At 43.2% G+C, this 15254-nt stretch overlaps 1 protein-coding gene across 2 annotated transcripts in view; it reads right to left on the bottom strand.

The window, feature by feature from the left end:
* Positions 1 to 1101: 1101 nt before the first annotated feature.
* The window catches only part of LRRC74B (leucine rich repeat containing 74B), a 38979-nt gene continuing 24826 nt past the window's right edge, over positions 1102 to 15254 (bottom strand). The window contains exons 8-13 of one of the 2 annotated variants that reach the window (XM_056552297.1): positions 14025 to 14103; positions 12799 to 12894; positions 10080 to 10196; positions 8801 to 8929; positions 2569 to 2654; positions 1102 to 1886 (exon numbers count right to left, since the gene is read on the bottom strand). In XM_056552297.1, coding sequence (XP_056408272.1) covers positions 1859 to 1886; positions 2569 to 2654; positions 8801 to 8929; positions 10080 to 10196; positions 12799 to 12894; positions 14025 to 14103 — 535 coding nt within the window. In that variant the 3' untranslated portion in view covers positions 1102 to 1858. The remainder of the gene's footprint in view (positions 1887 to 2568; positions 2655 to 8800; positions 8930 to 10079; positions 10197 to 12798; positions 12895 to 14024; positions 14104 to 15254) is intronic. The other variant, XM_056552293.1, reaches the window with a different exon arrangement.

The raw sequence follows: 15254 nt of genomic DNA, 5'->3' as shown, positions 1-15254 counted from the left end.
GTTTCTAATAATCTGAATAAGATGGCTAGCTTCTTTTTTATTTTATTCCTTCTAAACGTGTGTGCATGTATTTGATATGTATACGTTGGCACACTGTCAAAATGGGATGCCAACGTATACAAAGATGGACAGGCACAGGACCCATTGACTACATTTGGACCATTAAATTCAAATAGTAACCACATTTAGGTAATTTCCTGCATGTATACATTTTTAACTCTTACCATTTTTCAGTCTAAGTCAATGTATGACCAGAACATAGGGGGAGATTTATCAAAACCTGTCCAAAAAGAAAAGTTGCTGAGTTGCCCATAGCAACCAATCAGATTGCTTCTTTCATTTTTTTAAAAGGCCTGCGAAAAATGAATTGCAGAGAAGAAAGAAGAATACCCTTGGAAGATGGCGCTGCGGCTCTTTCAGACAAATGGAGTAGGACCAAAGCTTAGTTTAAGGTCCACAGTGGAACAAAATTTTATTTGGTAAAATAAATAATAAAATAATAAAACATGTGATGACGCGTTTCGGGAGGAGCCCTCCCTTCCTCAGATCAGGATCCTGATCTGATCTGAGGAAGGGAGGGCTCCTCCCGAAATGTGTCATCGCATGTTTTATTTTATAAAATAAAATTTGGTTGGTCACTAGGTGACTGTGTTTGAACCATTAAAAGCAATTGGGCCTGTCTGTAGTCATATATGGGCAATCCATTTTGACAGTTTGCTGATGCAGAAGTGTCACAGGCAGCATTAATCGTAGTAATGTGAACGCAGCCTTATCAAGTCCAATCTTGTAACCTAAAGATCCTTCCATTAAAGAAAATCTACCAATAGGTTTATGTTTCTGTATCTGAGAGCAGTATAAAGTCGTGATGAGCAGTCAGTGGTCACTTAGGAGGAGGGCACGGCAAGTATGACTGGAAGCAGCCACATCCCTTGCTCTATGTGTCATTGCATAGGGCTGAGAAGATCAGAATGCTGTTCTCACCTGTCAGGTCCTAGGGCTGGTGTGTGATGCTCTGCGAGGATAACTCTGCAAAATCCATTAAAATGTGTTGGCTGTACTTTCAGTTTTAAATTGCAAAAATAACTAATTCACACTCCACACAAAAGTACCATAAAAATATAATCTGATGGTCTTTAACATGGTAACAATATAGTGATCTGTTCATGATAAAAGTTGAATGTATCCACTGTAATTTCTGCCATAGAATATTTGAACTTTATTATATCTAAACTGTAACCACTGGTCATATAACAGTTTAGTGACAAACATGACATATTTTACATTTCTTAACAGATCTGCTTAAAGAGACTTTTTCCAAAGAGCTTGTAAAACACACTTACTAGCAGGTTTGAGTTGAATGACAAGTTACACTGAATAGGCGGACACTCTGCCAGCAGTGCAGTCTAAGGCTATGTTCACATGGCGTAAAATGTGCGGAATGTTAGCTCGGAAAACACATTTGCAGGACTATGACCGCTTCATAGACAGCTGTAAATTTCCTAGCGGAATTCGCAGTAACCTGTTCATTGTTTCTGTGGACACCAGAATTGGAAAATCTTGGCAGATGTTTCTGACGTTGAAATTCCTCTGTGTGCACAGTGCAGCAGACTCCCAATGAAATAAATTGGACTCTGCTGCAGCAGAATTTCCGGATTCCGCTTGTCAATACACCAGTTCTTGAGTTCAGTAGAACTTTCATAGGGTTCGACACAAAGTGATCTGACTTTATAGCTTTATGGTAATTTGGTAATTTTTAAAGGACCCTTTTCAACAAAACATTACCAACTGAAGACATTTAAACAAGGTAACAAGTAACATCAAAATAAAAGTGCTCCACTGAAGAAGGCATCAGCTCACATCAAGAAGACAGGGCTTTGTGAAACACACTGTAAAGAAACAAAAAGCCATTTAACAAAATACAATAATTCAGACTTACAGAACCAGCTCATAGATTGCTTATATAAAAAAGGATAATATAACTCTAAATCATACATTAAAGTGTATCTGTTGTTTACAAAAACCTATTATATAATGTAGATACTAACATTATATATCCATATGTAATACACATTGGTAAAAAAAAATGTGTATATTTGTTGGTGATAAAAAAAAAATCTGTCCTCTGTGCACAGAGCCCCGCCTGTCCTCGGGGCACAGAGCCCCGCCTGTCCTCGGGGCACAGAGCCCCGCCTGTCCTCGGGGCACAGAGCCCCGCCTGTCCTCGGGGCACAGAGCCCCGCCTGTCCTCGGTGCACAGAGCCCCGCCTGTCCTCGGTGCACAGAGCCCCGCCTGTCCTCGGTGCACAGAGTCCCGCCTGTCCTCGGTGCACAGAGCCCCGCCTGTCCTCGGTGCACAGAGGCCTGCTTGTCTGTCCACACCTTGTATTTTGTCTCATACAGGCAATAGCTGCAGGGACAAGCTGGGATTTCTTTTCACCCAGTTGTCTTACTTTAGTGAATTATCATGAAACAGCTCTATTTATTTAAATTCTCATGTAAGCCACTCTTTTATGCCCATAATAGTCCAGTATATGATAATGTAAAGGATATAGAATATTGACTAGTCACCTGATATCAATCATGCCACTCTTTTCTTTGTCCAGAAAATTGATCAGTTGCTGAATTTCTTCTTTGGACATAGCAATCCCAGTGTTCTGTAACAGAAATATGAAATAACATAAGGCTTAGGCTATATGCACCTCTGCATCTAAAATGAAGAATCAAGCTTTTATTATCTTACCGTTTTACATGTTCAGTAGATGTACAGACTTATGTGTCTCCATGGTTACAGACTAAAGAGAACCCTAGTGTAGTCTGATCCTGCAGTTATACTCCCTTCCATCCATCTCCTACTTTTGTAGGAGATAAAAGGGAGAATGACTTTAGAATCAGACTAGTTAATATTGTGGGATATTTGTTTGTTGTTTGTAGTCTATAAACAATTAAAATAAAACAGTACCGTATTTGTAATCAAAACTATTTGCACATTTTCTTCATGTATTAAATCACTCTTTCCCAACCAGTGTGCCTCCAGCGGTTGCAAAACTATAACTCCCAGCATGCCGGGCATACTGGGAGTTATAGTTTGGCAACAGTTGGAGGCACATTGGTTGGGAAATACTATATTAAACCAATTAAAATGTATGCACTGGTGGACAATGTCTTTAAAATAGTTATCCTATGATTTTACCCTTTCACCACTTATCCATGGGAGTCCCTCGTTCCCTTAGTAAACATAGTAGTCAAGCATGTGACCCCTATGAGAATACCTAGGATAGCCAAGAGCATACTGGTGCAATACCTTTAGTTGACTACTATTTTATAGTATAAAACTCATATAGAAACACTATATTAAACACTAGTTGTGGCCAAAAGTATTTTTTTCAGATGTTTTTATGGTTACTGAAGTACAATTGTAAGTAGTTGATAAGTCTTTAAACTTTTATTGACAAATACATCAAGTTTATGCAAAGACTTAGTATATCCGGTGTTGACTTAGTATTCCTGCCTAATAATTGTTTGTTTATCGCAATTTCAGTGTTTTTGTTTGTCCACCCGGATTGTGGATTGACCAGAGGTTCACAATGGGATTGAGATCTGGGGATTTTCCTGTCTATCGACCCAATTTCTATGTTTTGTTCCCCGAACAACCTAGTTATCACTTCTGCTTAGTAACATGGAGCTCTATCATCTTGGAAAAGCATTGTTCATCATAAATTGCTCCTGGATGGTTGGGCGAAGTTGCTCTTGGAGAATGTTTTGATACCAGCAAGTGCCAAGACCATCTCCTATGAAGGACTCAGCTATGAGTTTGGTTCAAAACCACAGAAAGGCAAAGGCTTTTGAAGGCAGGCTGGCATGTTATAAAGTAGGGCAGGGGTATTCAACTGGTAGATCGCGGTCCAGATCCGGACTGTGACTGCCAGTCATCTGGACCTCCCGCCAGTTCTCCCCTCATTCATTTGTATAGGTGTCTTTAAGACACTGATACACATGAATAGCCGCGACCCGGAGCAAGGGAACGCTGTGCTCCCTGCCCGGCGATTCTCCTGTGGTGCAGGTGGTGCGCTTAGCTTTGGTCAGGCCTGACAAGTAGAGGGAGCTGGCACGGGGAACCAAGCTCTGAGGTAAATATTTATGTTCCCACACGTGTGACTCTCCAGTGGTTGTAGAACTACAACTCCCATCATGACCTTCTGTCTGTTCATAATGGGAGTTGTAGTTTGCAACAGCTGTAGTGTCACAGTGGCAAAGTTCATGTAGGGGCACAGTGGCATCCTTAATTCTGGGGGCATAGTGGCATAATTAATTCTGGGGCACAGTGGCATCATTAATTATGTGCGGCACAGCAGCATCTTTAATTCTGGGGGCACAGTGGCATCATTAATTTTGTGCAAAAGAGCTGCATCTTTAATTCTGGGGGCACAGGGGCATCATTAATTTTGTGCAACACAGCTGCATCTTTAATTCTGGGGACACAGTGGCATCACTAAGTCGGGGGCACAGAGGCATCATTAATTCTGGGGGCACAGTGGCATCATTAATTCTGGGGGCACAGCGGCATCACTAATTCTGGGGGTACAGCGGCATCATTAATTCTGGGGGCTCAGTGGCATCACTAATTCTGGGGGCACAGTGGCATCACTAATTCTGGGGGCACAGTGGCATCATTAATTCTGGGGGCACAGTGGCATCATTAATTCTGGGGGCACAGCGGCATCACTAATTCTGGGGGCACAGCGGCATCACTAATTCTGGGGATGGGCACAGTGGCATCACTAATTCTGGAGGCACAGTGGAATCCCTAATTCTGGGGGCGGGTACAGTGGCATCACTAATTCTGGAGGCACAGTGGCATCATTAATTTTGTGCAGCACAGTGGCATCATTAATTTTGTGCAGCACAGTGGCATAATTAATTTTGGGGGCACAGTTGCATCAATAATTCTGGGGGCACAGCGGCATCATTAATTTTTTGCGGCACAGTGGCATCATTAATTCTGTAGGCACAGTGGCATCCTTAATTCTGGGGGCACAGTGGCATCCTTAATTCTGGGGGCACAGTGGCATCCTTAATTCTGGGGGCACAGTGGCATAAATAACTCTTGGGCACAGTGGCATAATTAATTCTGGGAGCACAGTGGCATAAAGAACTCTGGGGCACAGTGGCATAATTAATTATGGGGGCACAGTGGCATAATTAATTATGGGGGCACAGTGGCATAAATAACTGGGGCACAGTGGCGTAATTAATTCTGGGGGCACAGTGGCATCAATTATTGGGCACAGAGGTATAGTTAGTGGGTACAGGGTACAGTGTTTGTCAAATGTATTTGGGGGCATAGCATGTGGCAGTAATATTGCAGGGGAATAGTGTGCGGTAGTATTATATTCAGGGGTATAGTGTGTGGCAAAATTATTTTCAGGAGTACAGTGTGTGGCAAAATTATTTTCAGGGGTACAGTGTGTGTCAGTAATATACCAGGGGTACAGTGTGTGGCAGTAATATAGCAGGGGCACAGTGTGTGGCAGTTTTATATTCAGGGGCACAGAGTGTGGTAGTATTATACTCAGGGGTACAGCGCGTAGCAGTAATATAGCATGGGCCCAGTGTGTGGCATTATTATATTCAGAGGGAACAGTGTGTGGCAGTATTATATTCAGGGGTACAGCGTGTGGCAGTAATATACCAGGGGCCCAGTGTGTGGCAGTAATATGCCAGGGGCCCAGTGTGTGCATTATTATATTCAGAGGGTACAGTGTGTGGCAGTATTATATTCAGGGGTACAGCGTGTGGCAGTAATATACCAGGGGCCCAGTGTGTGGCAGTAATATACCAGGGGCCCAGTGTGTGGTAGTAATATACCAGGGGCCTAGCGTGTGGCATTATTATATTCAGAAGGTACAGTGTGTGACAGTATTATATTCAGGGGTACAGCGTGTGGCAGTATTATATTCAGGTGTACAGCGTGTGGCAGTATTATATTCAGGGGTACAGCGTGTGGCAGTATTATATTCAGGGGTACAGTGTGTGGCAGTATTATATTCGGGAGTACAGTCTGTGGCAAAATTATTTTCAGGGGATACAGTGTGTGGGAGTAATATACCAGGGGCTCAGTGTATGGCATTATTATATTCAGAGGGTACAGTATGCGGCTGTATTATATTCAGGGGTACAGTGTATGGCATGATTATATTCAGGGGTACAGTGTGTGGCATGATTATATTCAGGGGTACAGTGTGTGGCAGTATTCAGGTCATACATTCAGGTATTCAGTAGCTCGTTTGTTCTTTTTTTCATGGCACTGAGGCTGCTAGGTGTGAACCAGGCCTTAGCATTCAGCTCGGACCTTTAACGGATGGCAGACCTGAATAAGCGAACCCTCACTAAAAATAGTTGAGTACCCCTGAAGTAGGATATCAAAGAAGTCACTTTACTCCAAGAAAAATATCAAGGACAGCTAGACATTCTTCAGGAAGTACATGGATTGGACTGTATAGGATGAAGTTTTTTTCTCTGATAAAGCCCCTTTCACAATGTTTGGGACATTTGGATGAATGATTGTGTAGAAAAGAATGTGACACTACAATGAGTCTTGTGTCAGGCAAACAGTAAAGCATCCTGAGACCATTCATGTATAGGGTTGCTTTTAATCCAAGGCAGTGGGTCACTTCTAATTTTGCCTAAAAACACTGCCATAAATAAAGAATAGTATCTAAACTAGGGATTGACCGATATTGTTTTTTTAAGGCCGATACCGATAATTGGTGGAGGTTAGGGCCGATAGCCGATAACTTATATCGATATTCCGGTATAAGTTATCGGCTATTTATCCCCCCGCGACACCGCTGCAGATCATTGATTTAAAGCGGGCGCTTTAAATCAATGCACTGCAGTGGCTTTTGCAGTGCCATAGGCCGTCACCAGCTACTCTCCCCCTGCCTGTCCGGGGGTCCTGAGTCCTATTACCGCCACCCCCACACCGCTCCCGCACCGCCCCGGCCCATTTGCCTCCCCCATCCCCAGTTTTATAATTACCTGGGCCCGGGGTCCACTCTACATCTGGCTCCGGTGGCGTCCTCCTGAGCTGTCACTGTGCGCACTGACGGTGACGTCACACACGTCATGTCACTCGTCATTGCGCACAGCGTAACGCAGGACACAGCAGGAGCCAGAAGTAGCGTGGGCCCCGGGAACAGGTAATAATAAAACCGGGGATGGGGGAGGCAATGGGGCCGGGGCGGGGCGGTGCGTTGGGGGGTGCGACGCGGTGCGGCGGGTCGGGGGCCGCCGCGGTGCAGGGCATTATCGGCTTATCGGCAAGGTATGCCGATACCGATAATGCCCAAAATCGTGAATATTGGCCGATAATATCGGCCAAACCGATAATCTGTCAATCCCTAATCTAAACATTCTCCAAGAGCAACTTCTACCAACAATCAAGGAGCAATTTGGTGATGGAAAATGCTTTTTCCACACGATGGAGCACCACGTCACAAGGAAATAGTGAAAACTAAGTGGCTCGGTGAACAAAACATAGAAATGTTGGGTCCATGGCCAGGAAACTCATCAGACCTCAATCCCATTAAGCACTTATGGACAATCCTTAAAAAGCAGGTGGACAAACAAAAACACAGAAATTGTGATAAACTTCAAGCACTGACCAGGCAAGAATGCCTTGCCATCAGACAGAATTTGACCCAGAAGCAGATATCCAGCATGCCTGGGTGCATTGCAGAAGTCTTGAAAAAGAAGGCTCGATACTGTATATACTGAACCTTTACATAAACATGGATGTATTTGTCAATAAACGTTTAGAAAATTAAGAAACACTTACAATTGTACTTCAATATACCATAGAAACATCTCATCAAAATATCTAAAAACAGTGAATTAGCAAACTTAGTGAAAACCACATTAGTTTCAGTCTCAAAACTTTTGGCCATGATGACTGTATGACGTTGCATCTGTCATAGGTAAGTGTTAGATACTTATTGGTATATTACAATGATGTATAATTCTGACAGATACCACACAACGCAGTGTATAATAAGACTTATAAGCCAGGAATTAGTAAACCTAGCCACGTTCTTATTGCTCTCAAGGTTCAGCCTAGAAAATGTTTGTATCACACTGTGGACAATGCACTTATTTCATTACAGAGAGTGTATTATTGTGCTGTAAACTAGAGCAGCTGTTAGGATATAAGCTTTAAGTAAAACAATGCATTATTCTATGAGGTAGAGCAAAGCATGCTGGGAGATGATATTTAATAGCATTAAAGGGACTAATGTTTCTATAATATCATAGACACGTAAATGAGGACTCAAAAGTTGTTTATAACAGGAAAACATATCAGTGCTACTCACGTGAAAATAGTTTTTTGCTTTAGGATATTAAAGGGGTATTCCAGGGAAAACCTTTTTTTTTTATATATCAACTGGCTCCAGAAAGTTAAACAGATTTGTAAATTACTTCTATTAAAAAATCTTAATCCTTTCAGTACTTATGAGCTTCTGAAGTTGAGTTGTTCTTTTCTGTCTAAGTGCTCTCTGATGACACGTGTCTCAGGAACCACCCAGTTTAGAAGCAAATCCCCATAGCAAACCTCTTCTATTATGTGCAGTTTCCGAGACAAGCAGAGATGTCAGCAGAGAGCACAGTTGCCAGACAGAAAACAACAACTCAACTTTAGCAGCTGATAATTATTGAAAGGATTAAAATTATTTAATAGAAGTAATTTACAAATCTGTTTAACTTTCTGGAGCCAGTTGATATACCCCTTTAAATGGGAACTTACTGTTAAGTCGTGTTCAAAATCTTCATGAGTCACCAGGCTGCTGTTTTTCTGATCCATTTTTGTCAACAATTCAGTTGCCTGCAGGTTATTTTTCTTAACGTACTCTTTTAGTTTGCTCATAGGATCTTCCTGGAAAAAAATTATTCAGTTGTTAATTTTATACGGCTTTTCGTATGAATGATCATAGAGTGAATCGTCAATGTAATTGCTGCCTATTTTAACCCAAAACATTCAATTGATTTGTTAGTGAAAGGCAAAGTTTGGCATTATAATTTATTTACTTACTGTACAATTATAGTTCACACATAATTTTTGGCAGTTATTTCAAGCCGTAAAAAAAATCAGCTGTAAAACAATCTGCACTTTTTTTGAAGTAATTGCATATAAATCTGTCTTTTTCGGGTTTTTGTAAACATCTGCCATCTTTTTAATGGTTTACAGCCAATTCTAACATTTATGGCAGATTTTTGTATTGCGCCCATTTTTACCCAAAACCGGCTTTTTTGTGCAATAACAGATGATTTTAACAATTAAACACAATATTATAAGAAAATGGACTGATTTTGACAATTTTAGGTTTTAAATGGAAAATTTGTTTTAATTTAGAAAGAAAATCTATGATAAAAAAAAATCTGCAGCGCACATAACAATATCATGTATTTATCCGTCTCGATGAATTAGAAGATGTTTAGGTATTACTGTTCTGTGAGAATAGTGGTGAGATAATAAATTACAAGATAAAAACACAATGACCTGTAGTAGTAGCTGGAATTAGGCCTCATTGTAGGTTCCTCAGGGGGCCTCTGTCACAGATTCCGTCAAAAATTCTGGACAAAATAGTCAAGCATGCTGCACTGTTTCTGGAAACTATGACAGAAACCAGATGGATCCCTTTAAAGTCAATAGGGTCCATTGAGCATTGATATAAACCTAAACATGTAAGGGCTTTCTCACCATGAAGCCAACCCAGCATTTAGTTGATTGCTTTAGGTCTGGCTTCTGACACTCATTCCAGGTAACAGCTGAAGTCTGTTCAGTAAACTACTTAATGGTTTACTAGATTTTATATCTTTAAGGTTGGTTTTACACAGGTGTAGTACAGCCATATATTTGCACTTGCCCGGCTACAAGTCTAATGGCCCACACGGACAGCTGTAGGTTTGGTCATCAGACAGGGACTTGCAGCCGTAACACTGGGACTTGCATCCATATTAGGCTTTTGTGAAATCGGCTTTATTGTGATAAATAGTAATTGTAAGGCACCTGTTGTTATCTTTACCTTATGAATTGTTCTTTTAAACATGTCATAATTTCCTCCAAGCCTGACGGATAAGTTTGGCATAGTTGTCTTTACTGCAGCATACAGGTCATCAAACTGTTTATTTACAAAGATATCCTAAAGAAATAAAAATAACAGAGGGGTCTTACCTTTGTTCTACCTTTATAAATCTCTACACATTGCTCCACACAAAAGCAGCAGTGTTAAATTAAACAATTTTAGAAGCCATTAGCAAGATTAGCAGGCACTAAAGGATATACAGTTAGGTCGGGTTCACATTGAGAATCTCTGTCCGGAGATTCCGAGTGGGGCCAGTGCTGACTGAAATCAGTCGGCGCTAGGACCCTGCAGATATTGCCGTCCCAGACCGTCTGCCAGAACATTGAGCAACTTTAAAGGGGTACTCCGTCCCTAGACATCTTATACCCTATACAAAGGATAGGGGATAAGATGTCTGATTGCAGGGTTCCCGCCGCTGGGGACCCCCGCAATCTCGGCCGCAGCACCCCAGACATCCGGCGCACGGAGCGAACTTTGCTCCGTGCCAGATGACTGGCGATGCAGGGCAGAGGCTCGTGACATCATGGCCACGCCCCCTCAATGCATGTCTATGGGAGTGGGCGTGATGGCCGTCAGTGACGTCACAAGCCTCCGGCTCTGCACGCGACTCTCTAAATGAACGCCACATGCAGCAGGCAGATCGAGGGGGTCCCCAGAAGCGGGACCCCCACGATCAGACATCGTATCCCCTATCCAAAGGTATCTAGGGGCAGAGTACCCCTTTAATTTTCTGGCGTAATTTCAGATAATTCTCTGACAGAAATTCTGCAGTGTGAATGGGTTAATGGAAAACCTGTTCATCTGCATTCATCCATTGTGTGAACTTGGCCTTAATACCATTTTATAATGATTCCATTAAACACAGTAGGTCAATGTGTAAATGGCTTTATTTGGGGCTGTATGTTGAAAAAAGACCTATGGTCTCCTAGCTGACTAAATATGGCTCACTAAGCAAAGCAAGGATTGGAAGACCTGTTCCATCTAGACCCACACTTATCAGATATACAGTGCATGCACAAAGTCTTCCAACCCTTTCACTTTTTCACAATTTGTTATGCAACGGCCTTGGGCTGAAATCTGGACCAAGTTTTCATTAACAATATCTCTGTACTTTACTACATTCAGCTTTCCCCCATCCCTGACCAGTCTTCATGTCCCAGCCACTCATGGTATTGAGAAGGTGATGAGCAGTGTCTCATTCCCTCCAGAAATGGCACTGAACCTCCCTGGCGGTATGATTCTTTCTGGAAATTTGTACCAAAAGCGGTACAATTTTTTGCACTGAATCTCACATCTCCCCCCCCGCCCATTTCACATCTCCCCCGTCACATTCCCCCTCCCTTGTCACATTCCCCCGTCACATTCTCCCCCCTCCTTGCCACATTCTTCCCCCCTTGTCACATTCCCCCCCTTCATGTCACATTACCCCTCCCCTGTCACATTCCCCCCTCTTGTCACATTTCCCCCCCCCCTTGTCACATTCCCCCTCCCCTGTCACATTCCCCCCTGTCACATTCCCCCCCCCCCTTGTCACATCCCCCCCTCTGTCACATTCCCCCCTTTGTCACATTCCCCCCCCCCCCCTCACCTTCTTGTCCTGCAGCAGAATACACTAGGTTTGCCGGGCAGATTTCAAACCTAGTGTATTTGCTGTAGAACAAGCCCTTTCCCCTTCAGCCAATCACAGGCTTTACACCACTGCAGCCTGTGATTGGCTGAAAAGGGAAAGGTCCTGTAAGATGAATAGAGCAGGGACCAGAGCGCATGGAGGGGAACAACATCTTCAGGGACCGGGATTAGGTGAGCAAAAGGTTTTTTTATTTTACTACTTTTTCCTTTTATATTTAGCTCAGTGTTTTTCTGACAGGGGGCCTCCAGCTGTTGTGAAACTACTACTCCCAGCATGCCCGGACAGCCTTTGGCTGTACGGGCATGCTGAGAGTTGTAGTTTTGCAACAGCTGGAGGCCCCCTGGTAGGGAAACACTGACTTTTAGTATTTTTCTTTACCTGCTCTGGCCGGCCCCCGCAACGGGAGCTGACCAGAGCAGATAATCGCAAGTTTTCCTGGGGGCCGCATCGCTATATCGCATTGCTTTTGCGATATATCGTGCAGCCCGGCCGGGAACTCTGTAATTCTACCCCGAGCGTGACTCGGGGTTACCGATCCTGGCAGGGAAAATTAACCCTGAGTCACGCTCGGGAATACCGCTCAGGAGGTTAAAATTGAAGCCAAAGGTTCAACCTTGATTTCATCAAACCAGAGAATCTTGTTTCTCACAGTCTGACTGTCCTTTAGGTTTTTTTTTTTTGCAAACTCCAGGTGACTTTTCATGTGTCTTTTACTGAAGAGAGGTTTCTTTCTGGCAACTGTCATAAAGCCCAGATTTGAGGAGTGCTGCAGTATTAGTTGACCTTCTGGAAGTTTCTCCCATCTGTACATAGGACTTTTGAAGCTCAGCCAGATTGACCATACGGTTCTTGGTCACCTTTTTGAGCAAGGACCTTTTATATACTATATAATTGCTATGTAATAGCATACTATGAGATCTTCAGTACATATCATAATATCATTGCATCCACTATATAATATTCTGTGAACAGTCTACAGAGTGAAGTCACCCATTTGATCAAATACAGTTATTTATATATTCTATTTACAGAGAAGTCCAGTGACTCTAAGGCTGACTCCGAGTTTGCTTGAATTGACTTTACAATGGCAAAGCATCCATCACTTTGTATTGGATTTCTGGCCATCTAAAAAGAAAACAAAAAAGGAAATAATAATAGAAAAACAGCATATCAAGAAAACACACTTTTTTTTTTTGCAAAGTACAATAATATTGTGGAATAGATATTGTACTATGCAATCAAATAGGCTTGCTCCATCATACCATTGTTCCATATACAAAAGCATTGCATTGGAGCCACTGACAATTGGTGCTTTCACATGGGACGGATACACTGCAGATTTACTCTTGCAGTATATTATACAGTGCCACTGTGGGGAATGAGATTTGAAGAAGCCTTCTACCAAAAACCCGGAAAAAAAGCCTGTGCTCAATCCAAGGGGAAATTGTCCTTTGGTACAGATTCCATACCCACAGAATGTAAATGATGTCAGTTCAATGCTGCAGATACGTTGTGGGTTTATTGCACTCAGTGGGGAAGTCAGAATACACAGATCTACAACAAAGTTTACGCAATTTGGGTCAGATCTGCTGGAGCGATGTACCGGGAAAATTCTGCAGAAAATGTGCATCATTTTAGTTAAGCACCTTAGTGAAAGCACCTTGAAGGATTGTGACACTTAACATTTAATCAATCTGCCTGAAACCAAAAAATGTCTGGTTAACTCATAGCAACCAATCACAGCTCAGCTTTCATTTTACCAGAGCTTGTCAATTCAAATTTTTTTTGGGATACAAAGTGACCAAAACTACACAATTTTTGACTTAGGTATTTCTAAGTTGATCGGGACCTTGTGATTTTGCCACAGATGTCCCAATCAGCTCCTCTGAGCTACCGCAGAGTGTTTTTTTCCCATTTTAGATGCCACAGTCAACTTTGATTGCAGTGTCTAAAGGGTTAATTCCAGCCATCTGCCTGATCTGCAATTCCCGTTATTGGCCGTGGGTCCTGCCTGTTCATAGCAACCGGGATCCACCAGGCATGACACGCACTCAGCTCCTCAGAGCAATTTATACAACAGGAGCAGGACTAAGGCATACAGGTACGCCCACTGTCCCTAAGAGGTTAAAAAGGCCTCTAGATAACGAAAGCTGGAACATGATTAGTTGCGATGGGCAACTGCTCCACTGATCCTTTGCACAAGGTTTTATAAATCTTCACCATTGTTTTTATCTATATCTTTTCACATTACTTACCTTTAGCACTCTCAGTGTTTTATTTTCTTTAAGGCACAATGCAAAGCGTACAGCCCCTTGTATGGCAATTCGGTTGTTGCTTAAAAATAGAACAAAAAGTAACAATGATACATTGATGAAAATTATACTTAATGATCCGTGATGCCTGTGTTCAACCAATATTGTTCTTTTTCTTAATATGTTAATTAGGTTTCGTGGTGCACGGTTGTTCCCAAGCCTGGGTGCACAGTGACATCTGTCTTTGCAGGAAGTGTGCTCTGTGCTGAGGCTCCTATGGTGCAGAATGGAGCTCCACTCTGCAGCATAATGCCTTTTCTCTGCATGCGCGGACGACCACAGGATGCATGAAGTGCAGGATAGGAGGTCAAGATAGGAGGTCGAGATATGAGGACGGGAAAGGAGGTTGGGATAGGAGGACGGGATATGAGGTCTGGATAGGAGGTCGAGATAGGAGGGTGGGATAGGAGGTCAAGATAGGAGGTCGAGATATGAGGACGGGAAAGGAGGTCGGGAAAGGAGGACGGGATAGGAGGATGGGATAGAAGGTCTGGATAGGAGGTCAGGATAGGAGGTCGAGATAGGAGGTCGAGATAGGAGGATGGGATAGGAGGATGGGATAGGAGGACGGGATAGGAGGACGGGATAGGAGGACGGGATAGGAGGACGGGATAGGAGGATGGGATAGGAGGTCAAGATAGGAGGTCGGGATATGAGGATGGGAAAGGAGGACGGGATAGGAGGACGGGATAGGAGGTCTGGATAGGAAGTTGGGATAGGAGGTCGAGATAGGAGGACGGGATAGGAGGTCAAGATAGGAGGTCGAGATATGAGGACGGGAAAGGAGGTCGGGATAGGAGGACGGGATAGGAGGTCTGGATAGGAGGTCGAGATAGGAGGATGGGATAGGAGGTCAGGATAGGAGGTCGAGATATGAGGACGGGAAAGGAGGTCGTGATAGGAGGACGGGATAGGAGGTCTGGATAGGAGGTCAGGATAGGAGGTCGAGATAGGAGGATGGGATAGGAGGTCAAGATAGGAGGTCGAGATATAAGAAAGGGAAAGGAGGTCGAGATAGAAGGACAGGATAGGAGGTTGAGATAGGAGGTCGAGATAGGAGGACAGGATAGGAGGTCGGGATAGGAGGTCGGGATAGGAGGTCGGGATAGGAGCTCGAAATTGGAGGTCGGGATAGGAGGATGGAATAGGAGGTCGAGGACGGGATAGCAGGAC

Source organism: Hyla sarda, chromosome 1, assembly GCF_029499605.1.
Source record: "Hyla sarda isolate aHylSar1 chromosome 1, aHylSar1.hap1, whole genome shotgun sequence".
Taxonomy (NCBI): Eukaryota; Metazoa; Chordata; class Amphibia; order Anura; family Hylidae; genus Hyla; species Hyla sarda.
This window is presented reverse-complemented; position numbering and strand designations above follow the sequence as displayed.